Genomic DNA, 22,274 nt, shown 5'->3' on the forward strand with positions numbered 1-22,274 from the left:
TCAGGCACAGGAGGGATCTTGGGCACTTGGGATGGCAGCTGGCGATTCAAGACAGACACACCGTCACTGTGTTGCTGAGACTGTGCTGGATACAGACTCGGCTGCACGTTGCCCTCTGGAAGGAGGGACAGCCACAGGGGAAGTCCAGCCGTTACGCTGCAGTCACACCGACCCGTGCACCCGGCCTCTGCTGGAGCCCGCGGCCACCGTCCACCCTGGTCAGGTAGCGCGGCTGGGCTGGCAGCCAGGGCTTCCTCCAAGGTAAGGAGCCGTCGTGCATGTCTTCTGATTGCTTCAGGCCTCGTGTCTTCTTAAAGCGGTATTGCTGCCGTAAAGACGTCTTTCCCATGCGTTCCTTGTGCCCCTCTTCTGTCCTGTCATGGGCGGTGGTGTGGGTGCGCCGGAAGGACACGCAGACAGAAGAGCGTAGTGTGAACGGCAAGCACCTGCCCGTCGGCCTGGGGTCGGCATCCTGGCCTTTCCCGTCCTGGCTCTGGGACTCTGGGCAGGTGACGTGGTCACCCTGCCGAGTGCCCACGTCCGCAGGGTGGGGAGGGTGCAGTTCTTAGCTGCTGTCGTGAGAGTTACACTGTAACACGCCAGCGTGCACAGAGCCCTCGGCACCGTGCAGGCCCCTAGTAACCGTTTGTGACGGTTGTGATTGTTCTGATCGTGTGCACGGCGACGTTGCCGGTCCCCGTCTCCATGCAGATCTTCTTCGATGTTCTCTGCGGACAAGATGGTTTTTGTCCGGGGAAACATACTTTCTTTCCCATTCTTAGGCCTCATTTCATTTTCCGGGGTTTTCTCTATCGGCCAGACTAGCAGTGTCCGATCGAACAGTTCTGTGGCTGAGTGGTCGGGTCCGGTAGCCACAGGGGGCTGCTCAGCCCTCCAAATTCAGCTTCTGAGCCCCAGGAACTGAGTCCTGATGACACTTAAACTTGAACACCCGCCCGCAGCTAGTGGCAGCCGGGCTGAAGAGCTCAAGGCCAGGCCCTCTGTTCCAGGTGCATGGCCCTGGCCCAGACGCTTTCACCCCTACGTCTGGCTTTGGCCGTGAACTTGGGAAAATGCCCTTTACTCCTCGGGGGCTGAGCGCTTCCCGGGGAATCATCACGTGTGTCGGCGTGTTTCTGCATCTGTTCCAAGGGCCGCCTCATTTTTCTCGTTGACTTCTTCCATGTGTTGAATGACACAGATATTCTTCTGATGTTAGATCACTCCTGTATTTCTGGGATGATCCTCCTTGGTTGGGATGTGTTTTTTTTTAAGATTTTTAAATTTATTTTTAGAGAGGGAAGGGAGGGGGAGAGAGAGAGATAGAGAGAGAGAGAGAAACATCAAAGTACAGTTGCTGGGGGTCATGGCCTGCAACCCAGGCATGTGCCCTGACCAGGAATCGAACCTGTGACACTTTGGTTCTCAGCCCGCGCTCAATCCACTGACCTACGCCAGCCAGGGCTGGTTGGGATGTGTTTTTAAAACCCACTGCTGTATTCGATTTGACGAGACTGCGTTTACAGTTCTGGCGTCTGTGGTCATAAGGAATGTTGGTCCCAACTTTCGAGTCCTTTTCCTTGTCTGGGTGTAAACACTGAATGAGTTGCCACAGAACATTGGGTGTAAACAGAACTGGGTGTAAACATTGATGAGGTGGGGGGGGCAGTTTTCCTACTTTTCCTGTTCCCCGAAAGGATGCTTAAAAAAGGGAGGGGCGTCTTTGTTCTTTGAGATTGGGAGAAAATTCTCCATGAATCTGTGTGAGCGGGCTGTGGTGGAGAGCAGGGCAGGTTTTTACATTTTTTTTTCCAATTCAATTCCCTGGTTATTTGGTGTCTCTCTCTCTCTCTCTTCTTGAGTTATTGTTGTTCATCAGTGCATTTTTCTGTATATGGTTCCCTTCTCTTGAAGTTGTCTGTGTGCTCCTTTTTGGCCGGGAGGACGGGCCCCTGGGGGTGGGCCGCTCAGGACGATCGGCGCTGCCCTTCTCTGCGTATCGGTGGACCCCCGACGCAGTCCCAGTTTCCGGACACCTCGGAGGGTGGCCTTATTCTCGGCGACTGGATCCCAGAGGAAACGCAGGACGGTCTCGTGAAGAAGCGAGGCCTGGACTGCGGGTGCTCTCCTGCTGGGTCCCAGTTTTCCGGCCACTTCTTTCTGAAGAGGCGGTGTAGGTTCCTGAGTTGGAGCCAGTGTGGGTGCCCAGGCTCCTCCGCGCAGCGCGAGCTGTCGCCGGTCTGGAGTCGGGGTCCAGGCGCCGGAAAGAGTGCCCGCCGCGGGCTCCAGAGCAGCCCCAGTCGTCTCTGCGCAGAGACCGCCGACCCCCATCCCGGGCAGCCCCCGGGGACGGGAAGGCGGCGACCTCACGCGAGTGTTGGGAGTCCTCGCCGCCCGCGCGCTGGTTGGGTCCCCGCACCCCTGGCCCACGTGGAATCTCGCGCGGCGACCCGTGCGCCCTGGGCTCCCCCAAATGTACGAACCCAGCAGTTCTGGAGGTGCAGGCGGCCCAAGTCCCGTGGGGGGACCCACCTTGATGCCCGCGCCTGGCTCCCAGGGACAGCTTCGGGAAGATCTGGGCGCCTGCGCCTTGCGCCCCCAGGTTGCAAATGCTGCCGCCTGCAAAGAAACGGGGGCAGGCGGCTGGCTTTGCGGAAGGAATCTTTCTGCGGCTCGGAGCCGGCCGTGCGCAGGGTTAGAGCTGCTGCCTCAGAGAAACCACGCGAAGGCGCGGAGCGGGCCCCTGCCGCCACGCAGCGGTCCCCGCAGCACCTGGAGGAAGAGAGGCCGCCTGGGCGGGGCGTGCAGCAACGCCTCGCCGGCTGCCGTCTGCTCGGCCGCCACCAGGGGGCGATACGCCCCTGTCCTGCGTCCATGGCTCCGCGGTCTAGGGTGCGCGGGTGGCCACCTGACGGGTGCGCATCCCTCCTCTGGATTAGAAGGGGGCCCTGGGGTCCCCAGCCTTCCGACTCACACTCCAAGGCCATCCAATGGTGAGGGTTCTCTGACCCTCCAGGAATGTCAGAGGAGGGCGCCCACTCCAGTGGGCATTAGGCCACCCCAAGGTCCCCGGTGGCGGGGGCTCAAAATCATCGCCAGATTCCAGACGGGGCTGTGACGTGCGGGAAGAACATGACCGGCCGCTGCGTTTGGGCACACTCTGGGGGCTCAGGACCCAGCGGCCTGCGCGCGGGGAGTGCTGTGCTGAAGGCAGCGTCCCCAGCTCTGAGCTCGCAGCCCAGGAGAGAGAGCAGGACGCCCACTGTGAGGCCACTTCCCCACCAGGCCCTGGTCGGCAATCAGTGACGGCTGTCACCGCTCGCCCGCCCACCGGAGGGGCAGCCGGGGCTCCCACATTGCTGCCCTGAGGCTACAGGGTGACCCGGTGGGGCTGGAGCTCGGCCGGATCCCGCCCCAGCTGGCGGCTGTGGGGGCCCGGGGGCCTTTGGAAGATGGGGGGTGTCTGCTCTCCATTTCGGGAACCCGATGGGGCCGAACACGGCTGCACTGTCGCTCTGCCAGAGAACCATTTCTGTCTCCTTTGTCCCATTGCAACTTTGAGAACAGCAGTCCCTCATCTTTGGCGTGAGAGTGGCTGGGGGAAGTTGGGTCTCCACCCCCAGGCCACACCCCAGACTGGGTGAGTCCAAACGTCTGGGGAAGGGAACCCCGCTGCCGGCGCTGTCCACGGCCCTGCAGGTGACTCCAAGGTGCACTCATTCCTTGCGGTTCCACGGCACCCCAGCAGGCGCTTCTCGGTGTGAGGCCCCTGCGGCCCCCGCCCGGGCCGAGGCCCGTGGGCCGGCGAGCACCGGCGTCCCTGCAGAGGCCGCGTGCTCACCTGGCCGAGCTCAGGGAGGCAAGTTCCGCTGCCTCACACAGGGATTTCGCAAGCTCGCTTACTGAAAAGGAACACAAGCGTGTTGGGGCATTCCAGCCTGGAGGTCAGCTGGCCTCTGTCACACGGCGGAGGTCGAGCCTGGGCCTAGCAGCAGTCTGCGAGGGTGACCTGGCTCCTCTGGTGGCCAGTCCCTTTGGTTATCCTTGAGCGTTAAGAAAATTCACACCTGCCGGCCTGCAAACCAAAAGGTCGCCGGTTCAATCCCCGGTCAGGGCACACGCCTGGGTTGCAGGCCAGGACTCCAGTTGGGGGCGCTCAAGAGGCAATCGATCGATGCATCTCTAGCACATCGGCTTTCTCTCTCTTTCTCCCTCCCTTCCCTTCTCTGTGAATAAATACATAAAATCTTTAAAAAAAGAAAAAAATCACACCCAAAGTGTAAACTGCGTTTTCCTGTAGTGTGGGGCCCAGAAGAGAGTCTGAGGTGGCCAGGCGAACAGGGGCAGTGGCCGTGTTTAGGCGGATGTGGTGGCTGGGCGTGGCAGGCGGGGGCCAGCGTGGCACGGGCTGTGTGACCACAGGCAGGGCCAGGAAGGGGCAGAAAGACAGTGGTGACCCAGAGTGACTCAGAACCTCTGGACCCCAGTACCCCCAGAACTATCTGAGGCACCAGAGCCCGTGGAAGCGAGGCCGGAGGTTCTGTGTGAGAGGGCGGCCGGCAGGGCTGCCTGGACACGGTGCCCAGTTGGGCCTCCCCTGTGCTGAGGAGCAGGCGAGGCCTTCCCCGTACTGGCCGTGATCAAATACAGCAACTCCTCCCTTAACGCGGCCCCTAGGTGCTTGGAACCGCAGCGAAATGGTGTATAAGGAAACCAGCTTTACGGAGGCTAATGGATAGGAACCAGAGTTAAGTCTCAGCAAGGATGTGGGACGAACGTGAGGACCGCTGCAGCTCGAGCGTGTGCGGCTCAGGCCCCGGTCGCCTCCCCCTTCCCAGCAGAGCCCCGCCCCCACCCGTGTGTAAGCGTCTCCTTGGCCTCGGGTGTCGGTCGTGCAGAGGTCTCCGTGACTGCGGCAGGGCGGCCTCCCCCCACCCACCTCCGTGACCCAGCAGCCTGGGGCTCGGAGGCCCAGGACGCCAGGCGCATACCCCCTCGGGGAGCCGTCCATGAGCAGAAGGCTCTTCCCCGGCTGGCGCCTGCGCCAGAGCGCTGACCGACTGGAGCGCGCGCCCGTGTTAATCCGCGTTGTCTGCGGACCGTCCGTCCCGCCTGCAGCCTCCCGCCCGCACACGGAACCCCAGGAAGCAGCGAGGCCGCAACCCCGACCGGCGTCGCTGGGAAACACCCGAGACTCGGCTCTTCCCCTTCCTCAGAATCCGCCCCGGCCGGCCCACAGGGTCCCGGCAGTCACAGTTTCAAGCACTGGGTCACCATAGTGATGATGCGGGCTCCGGTTGCCACGGCGACCGTTCTGTGAGCTAAACAGTTCCTCCCCCCCTTGCTGCCATCATAGGAAGACACAATATATATGTCAAAAAACCAAGTATTGTTTTTTTGGTCAACAAATGTCCCGTCCAGCATTCATGGCTTAAGGTGGCATAGTGCTGTGCTCTGTGACCGAGGCCACATGCCTGTGCATATGAAGATCACAGGTCACGTGTGGGCTCTGAGGGACACGTGACGCCCAGATGCAGGGTTCCCGGGAGCCCAGCGAGAGGCTGCAGCTTGGCCTGGGGCCCGGAGGCGTGGGGACAGTGCCGCCGCCCGCCCGCACCCTCCCGGAGAGAAGGCAGCACCAAGGTGCCGGCCGCCCCCAGAGCGGGAACGACAGAGGCCGTGGGACCAGAAGGGACCGTGTGCGATGCATGGGCACTCACCTTTGCACCAGGAGGGGCGGCGGCGTGACCTTCGGGTGCTGGCGAGCCCAGTGAGTTCTCCTGTCTGCCTCGGACAGCAGAGGATGGACAGGTGGAGGGGGGGCCCCCAGGTCTGTGGGACTTGGACAAGAGGGCCCCTCACCCCACATCGAGCGTTCTTCTTGGCACTATCCAGAACTTGAGGCAGCGGAGTGGCCTTATTAGGGACAAGCCCGGGGGTGGGGGGAGAAGGGAGGGTGTCAGGTAGGAGACCCCAGGGCAGAGGTCACAGTCCTCACGAAGGCGGGCACGGAGACGGATTCCTGAGTTCAGAACGAGCGGGCGTAACCAGGGAGGCGCCCGGGTAGGCAGCCGGCTCTGGTGGGGTCTCCCCGGAACTGCCGTGAAAGCAGCCCCCCGGTATCCTGGGCTGGGGCGCCGTGTCTGAGGGTGGTGCGGGGTCCCTGGATCCTTGGGTAAGAGTCTCTTGGGGTGCGGGGCATGGCTGGTGTTGGGTTCTGTCTGCCCAGCCCCCCGGTTCCCGCTTCTGGAGATAACACCTCCCCTCTCCTTTGGGGACCCCTGCCAAGCCACGGTCCAGTCCAGCACAGGATCCCCCCCTCCTGGGCGGAGATGGGCTCGCCATCTCCCCACCACGATGACTGGCTCGCAGGTGGGCGCGCGACCAAGGCGGGCCACCCACCACCTTTCCGGGACAGCACCCACGGGGAAGGCCCTCCGTGGGCCTGGAAGACGGAGGCTCTTGGACTGTGAGTGGCAGAGGGGGTCCGCGCCCCCCCACACCCCGCCCTGGGGGAAATGTAAATGCGGGAAGACACGGAGGATCTGACTCCGTCGAGGCCCGAATCCCCATCCGTTCCCGCAGCTCTTCCTCCAGCCCCAAGCCGTCCCGGGATCTTTCCTTCCCCTCAGCGAGTCTGAGCCGCCTCTCCGTCCTTGGCAATCCAACGACTTTTACTAACACCACTGCCACGGGGCGGCCCCTCAGTGCGACCCCTCTGGCTGTCCCCCTGGCGTGACGGAATGAGAGGGAGCAGCTGCTTGGACCGCCGCACCCACACCGAGAGGCCGAGGGGGTGGGCGGGTGGCCGTGCCACCCCTTCCACACGAACCCCATTCGGCTGAACAAAGAAAAGAAAGGCCTCTTACAGGGACGGTGGCAGACGGAAGCTGGCACACACGTCTAATCTGCCCCCTCTGCTCTGGAAGGAACGACATGAGCTGGGAGACTGCACGGGTGCTGCCCAGACATGTGGACACAGGCGAGAAAACGTCCTCTGAAAGCAAGGATTGCTTTTTTAAAAAGTGTTTTAATATCAGACACTATGGGATCTTCTCTGCGTGTTTTCAAAGACGGTGAGGGTGAGAACGAGAGGGCGAGAGAGAGGTGGAGACTGGACTCATCCTTTCCCAGAAAGCCGGGGGCTGGACTGTTGGGTTGCCGAGTGCAAGGACACAAGTTGTGCTTGTCGGCGAGAGATTCGCTTGCATCAGGTGACCCTGCAGCATCGGGCTCCGGGCCCACCTCACAGAGAGCCTGTGACGCGAAGGCGCTAAAGGCACGTTCAGAAATAGCTCCCCCCCAAGGGAGGGGCGCGCCTCACTCCCGCCTGGAAGTCCCAGGCCAGAAACGTGAGATGTTTCCCCACGGGACACCCACAGAATGCCGCCCTGAAAACACAGCATGGCAAGGCCGAAAACTCCAAAACACACAGAGAAGCTCACCACTTCTAAATGAAGGACTCCTAACGCACCTCCTCGATGTGTCCAAAGCCGATTCATACAAGACCTTTCTGAGAATCCATCAACAATTCCATTCAACACCCGAGCCCCGGCAAGTTCGCACTGGAGCCGTGCTTTCGAGGGCTGCCACTAGGTGGCGCTGCAGGCTAACTCACTCCCCTTCTCTGAGCTCTGCTGGCTACCTGGCTACCTGGCCACCTGGCCACCTGGCCACCTGGACAGCTCCTGCCAGCGCAACAGAAAACATAATTTCACCTAAACAAAGGGGTGAGCATTATTAGGGTGTCTCTGCCAAGACTTTTTAGGACCCGAAATCAGCCTACTTGTTTATTTCTTGACTGTACATAAAAATGACCTTCACACTTAACAAAGGGGAATAAACAAGGTGTAGACATAAAGTAACTTGTTTTTCCCCGCAATTGTCTGCTCCTGATCCATCCCACAGGTCTAGCCCTTCCTTGCTTCACGAATGTATCTGGATTCATAGTTTCTTCTGTTTACTTTGAACTCTCCCCAAGTGTCTTATTTCTGAAATTAGGACAGCGATTCTTCCATAAGGATCCAACTCTGAGCCATATGGAAAGGCAGAGGGTCTTACTCTCCCCTCCCGGGGGCTCACTCTAGTCTGGAGGTTTGCATGAGGGAGAAACGCTTGTGCCGCCTAGATTCCCACCCCCCCTTCTCCTTTCCATGCCTTCTCCACTCAATAACTCATTCCTCTCGGGCCCCCGGGGTGGCTGTGTCCCTGTGGGGCCTAATGAAGAGAGAGGGGACAGCTAAGGAGCAAGAAAGGTCCTTCCCCACTGGCACCCACGTGAAGTGGCCTTCTACCAAACACGGGTCCCCAGCCCCACACGACAAACCACCTGAGGAGACGAGAAAGCCTGAGTGACAGATCAAGTGCCATTTCTAGCAGGCACACTCGTGTGTACCCGCTTTTTAAAAAAAAGTTTTTAAGTCCTTACCAAGGATACATTTCTTGGTTTTAGAGAGAAAGAGAGAAGCCCTGGTGTGAGAGAGAAACATCACCTCCTGCACGTGCCCTGACTGGGGATCGAACCTGCAACCCTCTGGTGCCCAGGAGGATGTTCCAACCAGCTGAGCCACCCAGCCAGGCCACACGTGCCCTTTCTGAGAACACGCCAGGGGCCACCACGTCGTCCAGCTTTCCTACGTGTCGCCTTCCCCTGAAGGTTCGGTGGTCTGTGCAGAGCAGCGCATGGAATTGATCCGGCGCGCAGCTCCTAGGACTCGGTGAAAAGCTGCCTGATGCTCCGTCAGCCCTGGGTTTACTTACCCCCCCACCCCCCCCCCACCCCAGGGCGTAAACCAACCTGGCAGGCCGGGCAGCGTGTGGCTTCTGTGTGTCTGCTGCGGCCACCGAACGTCAGATCACGATTGGACAGAGTTGTGTGAATGGCGGCTTCTCAACAAACAGCAAAGGGAGGTGGAAAGAGCTTCATTGAAGTTTAAAACCCAATTCACTGTGTACGTCGGACACCAAGAAAAAACTCCTGGGCAGGAGACACAGGCGTTTCAGGGCGGATGCCACAGGCAAGGCAGGAAGCCCAACGGCGGGTGACTCTCGGGGTGCACCTCCTCGCCGCCCCACCCCCCCGCCTGTGTCCTGTTTTCACCGTCCCACGTGGGAGGTCCTCTCGGGGTACGATGTCTAAGACCTTGGCCGAGGAGGTGGCTTTTTCAGAAAGCCACAGCGAGTGAGGAGGTTTGCTCCTTTCGGCCTTCCCGGGAGAAATCGGTGCAGCCCCACCAGCAGACTCGCCCGAGACGCTGCCGTGAGTGGCGTCACGGTCTCCCTCCGCACCGGCCGCTCCTGGTCCTAGCAGAACCCCCCGCCCCGCCCCGCCCCGCCCCGCCCAAGGCAGACGAGGTGCCAGGCGGTTCTCTCTGCCTGGAAGCAGGTCGCCTCCACGCCCCAGAACTCCCAGTCTACATGAACTTGGGTTTTGGCTCAGAGGTGCTTCCTCGGGAAGGGTTCTGACTTCTGAAGCACGTGTCCCCGGGCCCTCCCCCGACAGCGCGGGGGGCTGGGCGGAGTCCCGGTCACGTCCGCCCTCGAGGGGCGGGGCCTGGTAGGACGGAGCAGCGCGTCTGTGTTTGCAGCTTCGCACAGGTGGCCTGGCGTGACCATCGAGCTCACCTGCGTGTGGCCGCGCCGAGGGTCAGCCGGCCCCCCGGCCCTCGGGGGACTGGGGCGGAGCCTGCACAGTCAGGAGGCCTGGCTCCAGGGTTTGTTTGTTTTTTTTAAAGATTTTATTTATTTATCTTTAGAGCGGGAAGGGAGGGAGAAAGAGAGAGAAACATCAATGTGCAGTCACTAGGTGTTGTGGACTGCAACCCAGGCATGTGCCCTGACTGGGAATCGAACCTGCGATGCTTTGGTTCGCAGCCCGCGCTCAATCCACTGAGCTACACCAGCCAGGTGGCTCTAGGTTTGGAAAAGTCACCTGACCACAACAAGTCACTCCGCCTCTTGTAACCTCACAGATCCATGGGATAACACGCGTGGAAGTGGTGTGCGAACAGCAGCACACCGTGAAAACCACGCGAGTGTGAGTGGCAGCCTGCTTCCCACGCCCGGGGCAGAGCAGAAGCTTGGCCGCTGCCGGCGGCAGCTCACAGCCCCTCTCGCCGCCACCCCCGGACGTGCACAGCCCCGGTCGTGGGGCCTCGCTGCCCGGCTTCCCGGGAGGGAGGAGGCGGGGTCCCGGCAGGAAGAAGCTGGGCGCTGGGAGCACCCGGGCCCCTGCGTGGGTGAGAGTGGGTCTCTCTATCCCACCGTGCAGGGCCAGACGCCTGTGAGACTCTGGTGGCGCTGGCCCGGAGTCTGGAAGGGTCCGGAGTGCAGACTTTATTCTCCGCACCCGCCCCAAGGTGGCTCCTGAGGCGGGAGTGGGTGCAGGCCAGCAGCCTGACAGTGCGACTGCTTCGGAAAAGGATTCGTTTTTGCCGCTTCCCCAGCAGTCTCTGTGCTTCCTGGTCGCAATCGCTCAGACGACCAAGGAGGGAAATGAGGACGTTACCTGTAACCCTCGGCCCCAGGTCGGAGGGAGGCTGTCGCCACCCTGTGCTGGGGTGGGAGCGTCTGGGAGGGGCCTTGGGGTGCCCCCAGCTTTCCTTTCTCTGCTCCTTCTGCCGCTGGACCCCGGCGAGCCAGTCACCGCCGTCACCGCCAGGCCGCCGGCCCCAAGGGAGTGGGAGGGACTGCGCCAGGATGCTGGAGGAGAAGTTTCCGAGCCCGAGGAGGCCTCGGTCCCACCTGCCACTGGGGCCACACCAGGGCGGGATCCACTGTGGCAGTTCCCAGTGTGCCAGTGGGCAGGCTCCTGTCCCAGTGCAAGTCCCAGCCCCGCCCCTGCCCCTGCCCCTCCGAGGCGGGGCCCAGGGGGCCGTTGTCCACAGCGGTTGTGTCTCTTGCGTGGCGGTCAGCAGCACTGGGCAGCACCAGCCCAGTAGAAGGGCGTACAGGTTCGAGTCTAAAGACCCAGGAGGTCTGGGACGTCACCGATGGCAGCGACGGCTTCCCCAGCCCCAAGGAAAGGCTGGCTGCAGCCCTGTCCACACCCGAGCCTCTAGCCAAGGCTGTCCTCGGCGAGGTCCAGTCAGACGAGCTGTGTGAAGTCTTCGAGACCGTTCCGCGGTGTAGGCGGCGGGGGGGCTGGGTGTCTTCAGCATCACGTGCCTCGGGCCTGCGTGGCGGTCCCCTCCCCAGCCCCTGTGGGCCCGGGCCCATGCCGGGCACAGAGTGAGGCTCCTGGGGAGGGAGGTGAGGGCCCCTCATCTCTGGGACACTCTGTGTTGTGAGGGTGGCCGGCGGCGACCCTCGGGACTGCAGAACCGAGCCCGAGAGACAGAGGCCCTGGGAGCATGTCTGCCAGCTCCATGACGAATGTCCCCAGCTCCCTAATGAGCCTCCGCGTGGCGCAGCGAAGCCGTTCCTCCCCCAGGGGACCTGCCGCCTGCACCCACGCCCCCTCCTTCCGCTCGCGCTGACTCACCGTGACTCACGGGCACACACAGCGGCACCCCACTGGGCCCCCTCCCTCCCCCTCCTCCCCCCAGCCTCATTCACCTCTGTCTGTTCTGAATGTTGGCTTCTCAGATCACGGGGCACATCTCTAACGAAGAGGGAAGCACAAACTTGCACAGCGCTAAAATATCAAACTATACCCATTTAAGTTTTAAAAACACCTTTAATTCTCTAGGCTTGTTGTCGCCCGCCCACAGCCATTTTCCGTCTCCTGTGCGGGAAGCCTGCCGATTCTTTCTCGGGCGGGTTCTCCCTCCCGGCCCCACCGCAGGGCCCCGGGGACAGGCCCCGCCTCGCCTTACCCCACCGTGTTCGGCGCCCCGGGGGAACCTGGGGAGGAAGCACCGTCGCAGGCTCTGCCTCCGAGGGCACGAGCTCGGGAGAGAAGGGACAAGGGACGCACCCAGAAAAGCCGGGGTGCGGGCGGCCGCCTCCGCCTTCCCTCGCCCACTCAGCCTCTCTCCTGCGCGCATGCACCCCGAAAAGCCCGTCTTCTCCCTCGACTGAGGGCGCGTCAGTCCCAGAGACCCACGTCACTCTACGGGGGACGACCCGGTCCCCACCCCACCCCCTCCTGCAGGGGACGACTTCGTGAGCCCATTACCGACTTTGTATTTCCCTTGTCTGTAGTTCTGTCGCCCCTGGAATCATCGGTCTCCTGGGGAAACTGCTCTCTCCCCTGCTCCCCTCCCCCTGCACCCAGTGGCACGCATCCCCAGCCAGGAGACAGTTCCCGAGGTCTCTGCAGCTGGTGGGCGGGGCTCCTCGGTGGGGAGAAGCCCAACTTGGGGGGCTCCTGCAGCTCCCCGAGGCGTCCGAGCACGCTGCCCTCTGAGGCCAGGGACGGAGAAGCGGTGCTTCTGTCGGACCCGCAGCCCGAGCAGGCAGGCCCGACCAGGCCCTCCGAAGCCAGGGCCGCCTGGGATGCCAACGCTCAGCCCCAGGCGTGTGTGGCTTCCGTCTTCGGGCCTGGGAAGCGCCGGCCCTGGGCTGGGCAGTCCTCCTGGCTCCTCCGGGACGGGCCGGAGCCGCCATGCCGTCCGTCCTCGGCCGGGCCAGTTTTCCCCCAGGCTGTGACGGCCACCGACCCACCTGTCCCTCCTTAGTCTGACTGCACGCGGACGACTGACTTGGAAATGCCGTGGTGGGCACGGGTGGTCCTCCGAGAAGGGGGCGTGGCATCCGTCGGTGGTCCGGGGAAGGCCAAGGAGATGCTGGAGAAGACGCCGTGGTCAGAGGCTGCCCCCGGACCCAAAGGCAGAGAATGGACCAGCGTGGGAGGCGGGGACAGGGAGGCCAGCGTCCTCCGGCGGCCGGAGCCCACCGCAACCGCAACAGTGCGGGGCGAAAAGCGTGTCGGAGAAGGTGGAGCCTGGGAGACGCCGGCCGTCGGCTGGAGTCGGGGAGTCGGGGAGTCGGGGCTGACGGTGACACAAGAAGGGAAGGCTTTTCCTCGAAGACAGACGAGCGTGTAAAGCACACGCCAACTTCTCGGGCCTCGGGCAGGAGCCCGCCGTGCGGGCTGAGCCGAGCTGGGCGGCTCTCCTGCTGGGCTGGGGGCCCCGTGCGGGGGTACTCCGCAGCCGAGCGTGGGAGGGCTGTCAGGGTGGGTGGTGGGGGGTCGGGCCCCTTTCCGTCCTCACGCGGCAGGACGGGCTGGCTTGTTCACCGGCGGGTCACCGACTACGGGGTTCCCGACAGCCGCAGGAGGGGACCAGAGCCCCACGCACGAGGATTCTCCAGTCTCTGGTGGCGTCCCGTTTGTCTCTGGGCCGCCGGCCAGATCACATCACCTGGCCGACCCCAGGTTCAAGGGGCGGAGAAACAGACTGCGCTTCCAGGTGGGAAGGGAGGAGTGGCCATTTTTTTTGCCGTGTACACAAAATGCCGAATCCGGAGATGCAGCTTTGGGAGGCGAAACCTATCGTTCAGGCGAGAGTGGGCACGGGAAGTTCTCCTTCCCGAAAAGCGACACACCTGGTCTCCCAAAGCATCGGAGCGGCCGCCCGGCGAGGCCAGGGTGCCCGGCCACGTCTCCCGCGTGCAGGGACGGCGGAGCTCCGAGGGCGGGGACGGCGGCGCGTGGTGACCGCCCGGGAAGATCACGTGCAGTTGGTGGGGAAGACGGCCGCATTCCAGATGCGGTGAGAGCCTAGGTTCTCTTCTCCTCAAGTGCTCGCCGCTTCCTCTTCTTTCCCCCTCTTCCCTTCCACGTGTGTGCGCGGAGCACTTGTCACCAGGCACCCGACGACAGCCCGACCAGAGTGCGGAGGGGGGCGGGCTCCGTGTGTGGCCCCAACCCCTGAGACAGCCCCCGTGGGGGCGAGGGGGAGCCCTCAGCGTCCAGGACTCAGCCGAGTGCAGTGGAGAGAGAGAGAGAGAGAGAGCAGCTCCGTTCTCCGGACGGGAAAGGAAAACCACCGAGACGGCTTCCCCAGCGGGCATGCTCTCTTCCCTGGAGCTCCAGCCACTCGACACCTGTCGTTCAGAACAGCACACGGGGTCATTTCTGTGACCGTCCGGCAGGCCACGGTCACGGAGCTCAGGGAGGGCCTTCCGGTTCTAGTGAGACAGCAGCTGGCGACGCGTGAGAAGGAGGCGATGGGGGGGAGGGGCATGCTGAGCCGGGGGCGGTCTCCCATCCTCGGCAGGCGGCCCCCTGACGGCGGGGACGACCCTCGGTCTCTTGGGCTGGTGCTGGGAGGTGCGGGGAGGCGTCCTGCAGGCAGAGGCGTCTTCCAGAGTGCGCGCCCCGTGGGGCTCGGAGAGGCGTCCTGGCTCAGCTCAGCAGGCGGGGCGGCGGGGGCCCTGTGGCCGAGAAACTCCACGTCGGGGAACGTTCTGGCGCGTAGTCGTTTCCGTGACGAGTTTCTCCAGGGGGTGCGCCGGCGACCGAGGTTTGGAGCCAGCTCCCTCGTGCGGTCCCCCCGCCCCTAGCCAAGGCAAAGATCGGCAAACCTTCCGAGGTGGCGGCCGGAGAAGGTCCCGGGCCGGCTGGCTCCTGGGTGTGTGTCCGGCCCCCGTCACCCACGTCTGGTTTCTAGTCGTCCAGAGAGACGTCTGGGACACGCATCAGACCACCAGCGACATCCTGGTCGGAAAGTCGTTCTGGGGAAGAGCAGACAGGCCCCAGCGTGAGACCACAGGCCGGCGAGGGGAGCCCAGCCCAGCCCAGCCCAGCCCGGCGCAGCGGGCGGGTCTGCGGGCCGAGTCCCCGGCCTGTGCACGCCCGGCCGGCCCGACACGGCATTTCCCTCAGCTGGCAGCTGCCGTCCCCACGTCTGGCTTGGTGACAGCAAACGTCTGGCAGAGCCGAGTTCCGGGGACACGGAATAACCAGAGCTTACGGCGTCACATCCCCTCTGGGGACGGGGCGCCGAGGGCCCGGTGTCCCCGGAAAGCGCCCTCCCTGCTCCCAGGACATGGGTCACTACGTCCTTCTCCTGGGAGGGCCATGGAAGACCCTTATTTAGGATGGATCAGTCATCCCATCAGAACCTCTCTCTGTGCTCGGGCTCTCCCCGGGAGAAAACATCTGGACTGGAACCGGGGAAGCAGGGTGGTCGGAGACGCAGGGGACTGAGCAGGGGCCTGGAGAGTGGGCGCGGAGGCCCCTGGCAGCCCGCTGTCGACATCTGTGGGTGTCCCCAAGGCTGCTCTGAGGTCCAGAGCTGGTATCTGGGGCCTGGGGGAGGCACCCCCCCTCCCCCGCCCTTCAGAGAGAAGGCGGCAGGGTCTGTGTAAGGCCCCTCCCACTGGAGACAGGGAGCTGGGCCGGGATCAGGCCGGCTTCCCCAAGACGTGCGCCGGCCGTCTCCACTCAGCAAAACGTCAGAGGGGAAAGAAACTGTGAGTGGTCCTTCTCCACGAGCCGCAGCCGCTCACCCTCCCTGGGACGGGGACTCCTTCCGGAGCTGGATGCGCGTCACACACCCTCACCCCAGGGTGGAAACGGGGGTGGGGGGTACACATATGGGCATGCGCAGCACCTTCCGCCGGCCGGCCTCCGAAGCCCACCTAAGGCCCGCGGGGGTGGCGCACCTGGAGTCCCTGATGCTAAACGCCTCTTACAGCTGGTCGCTCAGGATCCAGCTCCCCAGCTGCACCCCTGCGACGCCCGCCTTTTCCCGCTCTCCAGGCCGGGCGGCGCCCTGCTCGCTTCGCGCGTGCCCGGTAGAGGGCGCTGGGGAGCCAGCCTGACCCCCGCGTCGCCCGAAGCGGGCCGCTGGGCTCCGCCCCTTGGCCCCCCCCCCCCGGGCGTCTGGGGGCCACCCGCCCCGCTCCCCGCCTCTGGCCACCCAGCCCCTGGACGTGGCCCTGGTCCGGCGGCGCGCGCGCGCGACCCCACCTGCTTCTTGGCGGGCTCCTTCTTCCGCCTCTTCTCCGAGGTGCTGTGGCCGGACAGGTCGCGGCCGCGGTGGGACGGCGCCCGGCTCAGCTCGTGCTCGCTGTAGGGCGGCAGCGCGTCGTCGGGGGCGTCCTCGTCCTCGTCGTCGTCGCTGTGCGGGGCGCGCGCCCGGTAGGTGGCCGGCGGCGACCAGGCGTAGTAGGGGGCGCCGCGCCGGGCGGGCGTCTCCAGGCTGCCCCCGCGGCTCGGGTGCTCGCAGGCGGCCGGCAGGCTCACCAGCCGCGGCAGCGCGGCGTCCTCGGGGGTCCAGGCGCGCTCGGCGTCGGCGGGGGCCTCGCGGCTGTGGCTCCGCACCCCGAAGTACCGCTCGGGCGAGTAGTCCTCGGGCGGGCCGTCCCCGAAGAGACCCCCGCGCGCCCGCGTCTCTGCGCTCTCGAAGCGGCTCCCCGGCCGGGCGTCGAGGCTGCCGTCCGCTCGGCGGGCCCGTGCGGCGTAGGAGTCGGCGAAGGCGGCCAGCTCGTCCATGGACACGGCCGGCACGCCCGTGGCGAAGCTCTTCCGCGACAGCATCTCGGACTTGGAGCGCTGCTGGCTGCGGAGCCGGGACACGGGTCAGGCGGCGCGCAAGGCGAGGGGCAAGCACCTGCCTGGGCCGAGCCCTGGTCCCAGCCCACCCCCACCTCTCACCGCACAGGGTCTCCCACAGTGTTAGGCATGGGGTGGAGGGGACACATTTTGTGGTCCCTACGGGGCAGCCACCTGACTGTTATCTGTGACCCCTGGTGGGGAGCCCCGGGGTCACTGCTCACACCCTCAAGCCCCCACAGGAGGTGTGGCTTGCAGGTCACACGGCTGTGGCCAAGGAGCCCCTGGGCCACTTAGTGATGCCCGGACAGGCCTTTTCCTCCCTCCGAGCCGACCGCCAGGCCACCTCATGGGCGCAGGCCAGAGGACCCCCCACATGGGAGGGTCTGGGACAGAGGTCTTGGAGTGTCTGCCGTCCTCCAAGGCAGAGGCCAGGGGAGTGAGCAGGTGCTGCCTGGTGGGAAGCGGCCATGCGGAAGGGGCGCCACGACTGGGTCTCCCACATCTGCTGGCCCCGTGGCCCTGGGTGAGCTCCTTGGCCTCCCTGTACGCTTCGGTGTTCCCAGCTTAAAATGGGGACACTTACAGCGCCTGCCTTGTGGAGTTACAACCACCAAATGCAACCGTGTGATGTGTTTGACCTTTAACCTTTCCCGTGTAAATGATCAAACAGGATGGTGATGCTGGGGGGGACTTTTAGAGGCCACGGGATGCAATATACAGCCAGGACAGGGCGGGGTCAACAGGGTTCATTTAAGGGATCCAGAGTGCCCACCTCCAAGGGCCTGGAACGGTGACTTCTACACACAGCGGCCCCCTTGCTTATTAAACATGGGAAGGGGGTGTTGTCATAGGAAGGGGAGGTGGCGGCGGGGTAGCAGAGGTGCCACCGGGCAAGAACAGCCCTGGGTCCACCCTGCCTCCCGCGCCTGCCCCTCGCGCCCAGCCCGAGATGCCCCCCGCCGCCGCCCGCACCTGTGCCTGAAGCTGTCGCGGTCCTCTCTGCTGTACTCCACGGCCGAGGGCCCCCGGGCGGCCCCGCCGCCGCCCCCCACGACACTCGACCAGTAGTCCGAGTTGCTCTCCAGGTCGCCTGACGCTGGGAACCGCTTGCCCCGCGTCTGGTGGTAGGACTGGCGGAAGCTGCCGTCCTCCTCGTGCAGCGAGCTGAGCTCCGAGAGGGCGTTGTTATCTGTGGGGGCGACACCGGGCGGGACAGGGCTCTCCACATGCCCGTGGTGGCAGCGGAGGCCAGGAGCCCCGGGGCCCTGCCGCCGCGGGGCCCCAGTCCGGTCCCGCCCGGGGCGGGTGTGAACCTGAACCGGTGGTGTTTGTGTCGTCAGCTCGGCAGGCGCTGGCCCCAGCCCCGGGCTCCCTCGCTGACCGAGTGGGAGGCTTCTCCGTCCCTGCCCTCGGGAAACAGCCGTCACTGCCCCACCCCGGGCGGGCTTCCCGGGGCCCGGGCTCCCCGCAGCTGCAGCCGCAGCCTCCTGGGGCACCGTCACCCTCGTTCAGACGTCTGCCTTCTCCGTGCACGACTCTGTACCAGCCGCGGTGACCCGAGGCACGCTAAGCCACGGGGTGGGAGCGGGCAGAAGCCCCAGATCACAGCGCCCCTCCCTACTGTCGGCCCCGTCCCGAGACGGGGCCTCCAGGGCCGGTGCTGCCCTGGCTGTGGGGGCGCCCCCACCAGCCTCCTGCAGCCGTGGCCCTGCCCAGAGAGCAAGGGGGTCCACGGGGCCAGGGGATGGGCACGCCTCAAGTACGACCGGCCACCCCTGTGCAAAGCTCCTCCGGGAGCCTGGAACGGCCTCTCTGAATGGCCCCAGGTCCATTTCCAGGGCTGAGGGAACCTCCTGCCCCCCCGGGGGGCTGTTCCCAGGTGTCTGTGGCCACAGCGGCTGGGACAGCTGTTGGCAGGTGTGGGGAGGAGGGCGGGGGCTGCACCCTGGCCTCCGGCCTCCAGGTGTGGTCTGGCCCCAGCCCCAAGTGCAAGGGGGGTGGGCTGCTCCCAGCTTCCTCAGGTCCTAAGGGGGCCCGGGGGGCCTTGTGCAGAAGCACACGGGGGAAAAGGACCAGAATGGGGATCTGGAAAGAAAGGGGAAAGAACCTATTTATTTATAGAACTTCAAGATGGATTGAGTTTCATTTTCCTGAAAAAATAAATCCAGTGACTCTATTTGTCATGTAATTCAAGCCATGTGTTTTCCAAAACCCCTCGGTCAGAACTTCCAAATGTTGTCGGAATCAGCACCGAGCACACACGAGGTCTGGCTGCGGAGCGAGAGGGAGGCGGGCTCGTGGTGGGAGGCGCGAAGGCGAGTGGGCCGGAGCCTCCCTCCCGCCCCCCGCTGCCGCTCTCCCTCCGTGTCCCCGGCGGCCCGTGGAGGAGTGGAGGAGGGGTTTCGCTGCCTCCCGCCCCCGCAGGGGAGGGCGGCCCTGCCCACGGAGGAGACACGGCTCCTCTCGGGTCCCTGCGGCACGCGGGGCCGGTCAGGAACGCCCCATGGTGTGGTTATCCGTGGTTTTATCACCTGACTTTAAACCTTTCTTTCTTCCCAGCAACTCCCGGTTAGTAAAACCTAGAACCTCCCTTTTCCCGTGGTCCCGGCGAGGCCCAGCCCCTGGGAATCGCACAGAGAGAACTCGGAGATGACCGAGTGAGCGTGAGCACGGTCTGGCCCCGTGTGGCTACTGCAGATTCGCACGACTGGCTCAGGGCTCTCCCGAAACTTCAGGGGATCGTGGAGACTGTTCTGTGCCCCAGACAGCGAGGGCTCTCTGCCTCCCCGCTCCGCGGGTGGGCCGTCCAGGCTGCATGCTCCGGGATCCCTGCCCCACGGAACGTGACCACCGACCTCCGCCTGACCCTGGGCGTCTCGGGCGGGACAGGCACACGCCCTCCGCCAGGGGCCACACGGCCCGTATTTCAGGATCTGCCGGCAGCACTGTCACGACCGTTCCGCTCTGCCCCTGTCGCCTGGACGGAGTCACAGAGAACACACTCGTGTATGTGGATTGGCTTGGCTGTGCGCCAGTAAAATTTACGTACTGGAACGGCAGGCGGGATGTGGGTGCGCTGGGACCCCAGACTAAACTCATCCCAAGAGCAACCCCTAATCACAGGGGGTGAGGCATTGGGGGTCTCACGGACCAGCGAGCCCGTCGGCCTGACCCTGGAACCCGCACTTCTTACAGAATGGGTCCCTCTCTCATTGCAGCCTGACCCCAGGAGGTCCACTCTGGGATGAGGTCCACTCTGGGATGAGGTCCTCGTGACTGTCCCACTTCTGTGCCCACCCCCCCGGGGCTGCTCTGCTCTTCAGAAATAGGCCCTCTCCAAGTCCGGGGAGCTCTGCCCTGCCTCATCTCTGTGCCGTTGTCGTCATGACAACTAGCCGGTTCCAGGAGACGGGGCTGCAGTCCTGGCGTGGGCGCCCAGTCCCGGCACTGGCGACGCCCCTGCACCTCCCTCCGCTCCGTCCTCCGTGCAACGAGGGAGGGAGACTCAGGCGCGTGTCTCTGCCGGCTCCAGCGCCCTGCAGCCCCGGGAGCTGGCGGGCTGTGCTCTCGGAGCACAGCACCACGGAGCCGCCGGGCCGCCCAGCGGGTCTGGGACAGGGGCCGGGAGAGCTGGGTTCTGGTCTCGTTCCCTTGGGCATCTGTGTCTTCATCTTCGGTCCAGGCCACCGCCAAGGTCCCCCCGGACACAGAGATTCCCTGGCCGTAGGGCCCACTGGGCCATCTCCATCCACTCAGACAGGAGACGCCTCCTAGTTTAACTTCTTCTCTGCGCCGTGAGAGCCACCGCTGCCCCCACGGGCCCGTTCTCCCCGATCGCCATCGCCGGCCAGCTCCCTGTCCCCCTGCAGGGCTCCATGACAACACGGCTACCGCCAGCTTGTCAAGTGCGGTGACATCTGCATTCCTGACATTCCAATCTGGAGCCGGTTTTTTATAGCCCGCGAGGTGGGAGGAGGCACGGTGCACCCGGCTCCCACAGGATGGATTTAGAACCGCAAGCCGGGCGGGCGGAACCTGCCGTCCTTCGTCTGAGCGAGGCTGCTCGGGGCTGTGGCTCACGGCTTCCCCCAGAACCCCATCTCGTCCCTCGTGGGTTCCACAGGGACAGGCACGGCGACCTCACGGCCGCGCCTGGCCAGGGGCGGGCCAGTCCGCGTCCGACCCGGCCTGGGCTGCGTTTCAATGGGACACTTCCTCCCCCGGGAGTGCTGAGCCTGCCCTGGCCACTCGGAGACCCAGTGGGAACCTCGGGGGCGGGGGGGCACCATGGCCCCGTGCTTCCCGCCAGAGTCCCTTTGTCCCTCCCTCCTGCACACCGGAAGCCACTGACCCTCTTCAGGGAGGCCTCAGGGTTCTGACCCTGGGCGCCTAAAGCGGCCCGCCTTCAGTGAGTCAGTGCCGCCCCCCCCCCCGGCCCCGCGCCCCCTTTAGCTGCGAGTCCCCGCACAGCAGGCCCCCAGACCCCGCGGACACGGTGCTCACAGCGGCCGCGCAGCCTCCGGGCGGGGTCGAACTGCGCCAGCTCCTTCTCCACGTAGTACAGCACCTTCATGGAGTCCCGCTCCTTGTCGGCCTGGATCCGGTAGCCTTTGCGGACTGTCGGGGGAAGGACAAGGCGGTGAGCCGGCCATGCCGGGGGTCGGGGGCCCTGGGGTACGGCACAAGCGGAGAACACGGTTCCCACGCGGACGGCCGCCCAGGAGCCGGGACCGCGCTCCCACCCGGGGGTGCCCTCTGCCCCGCGGTGGAACGGAGGCCCGGCGGGTCACCGACCGAGTCCCATCGTGGGGCGTTTTTAGTCGACCCTTGACCCCTGCTTCCCGTCTTCCTCCCCCCCCAAGCAGCCCCACTTCAAGAGCGTCCCCTCGGACCCCAGGATGCTCCGCTGACGTACACACACCAGAAAAACGGTGCCCTCCGGGCCGAGGACCCGGGTCGCCGTCTTACCGAGCGCCCCTCGGGGGCACCTGCATCTACGACACGGACCCCTCAGCCTCGGGGGCCTCGACCGAGGGGGCCCGGACACCTCCAGTGGCCCGGGGGGCGGGTGCGGGCTCCGTGAGCGGGGGTGCGTGGGAGCTAGCGGGGCAGGATCAGGCCACGGGCTGTGTAAGCGTCGGCGGGGAGCCCAGCAGGGTCACCCAGGGGGGCTTCCTTCTCTCCTTCCCTCCTGTTAGGGGAGGGAGCGCCGCCACCGCGATTTAGGCGCGAGCGATCCGGCCGGCCGCTACGGGGTCGCGGGCAGGAGTTATTTTCAGGGCTCACTAAACAGCAACATGAAAGCCCCCCAGAGAATCCCCGCCCCCCCCCCCCGTCCCTCAGACCGTCAGGGACCCGGGCTGTCGGGGCCCCGCGGCGGCACGTAAGCATCGGTCGGGTCCCCGCACCGGCCCCCGCGGCAGGAGACAGGGGAGGAGGGGGGGACGAGGGAGGACGGGGGATGGGCGCAGGACAACAATGGTGACAGATGACATCTGGGGCACTGACCATGTGCTGGGTGCTCTCTGGGTGCGGCAAGTGGACCCGACTGGACGGCTGGCCTGTCCCGGGCCTCGGGTCACCGTGGGGAGGACAGACGCAGAGGAAGGGGCCTGCGGCGGGTGGCGAGGGCGCTGCAGCCTGGGGTGTGGTCCTGTCTCCCTGTCATCTCCCATCGGGACTGCACCAAGAGCCGGGGGCAGCTGACCCGACTCCAACACCCCTGTCCCCACCGCGAGGCGGACGCGCAGAGCAACCACAGGGCTGCCCGGCCCCGGCTCTCTGGCCGCGCCGCCCCGGCCGTGGACAAAGCCTCCCGCATGCA

General features: G+C 64.9%; 1 protein-coding gene across 3 annotated transcripts in view; it reads right to left on the minus strand.

Annotated features, from left to right (window-relative positions):
- Window positions 1-14,487: 14,487 nt before the first annotated feature.
- ILDR2 (immunoglobulin like domain containing receptor 2) overlaps window positions 14,488-22,274 on the minus strand; it is a 48,214-nt gene continuing 40,427 nt past the window's right edge. For all 3 annotated transcript variants that reach the window (XM_045838836.1, XM_045838837.1, XM_045838835.1), the window contains 4 exons: window positions 20,954-21,067; window positions 17,423-17,639; window positions 15,863-16,454; window positions 14,488-14,622 (listed from right to left, as the gene is read on the minus strand). In XM_045838836.1, coding sequence (XP_045694792.1) covers window positions 14,587-14,622; window positions 15,863-16,454; window positions 17,423-17,639; window positions 20,954-21,067 — 959 coding nt within the window. In that variant the 3' untranslated portion in view covers window positions 14,488-14,586. The remainder of the gene's footprint in view (window positions 14,623-15,862; window positions 16,455-17,422; window positions 17,640-20,953; window positions 21,068-22,274) is intronic.

Source organism: Phyllostomus hastatus, unplaced genomic scaffold (assembly GCF_019186645.2).
Source record: "Phyllostomus hastatus isolate PE091 unplaced genomic scaffold, TTU_PhHast_1.1 phas_contig_283, whole genome shotgun sequence".
In the NCBI taxonomy this organism is placed as follows: Eukaryota; Metazoa; Chordata; class Mammalia; order Chiroptera; family Phyllostomidae; genus Phyllostomus; species Phyllostomus hastatus.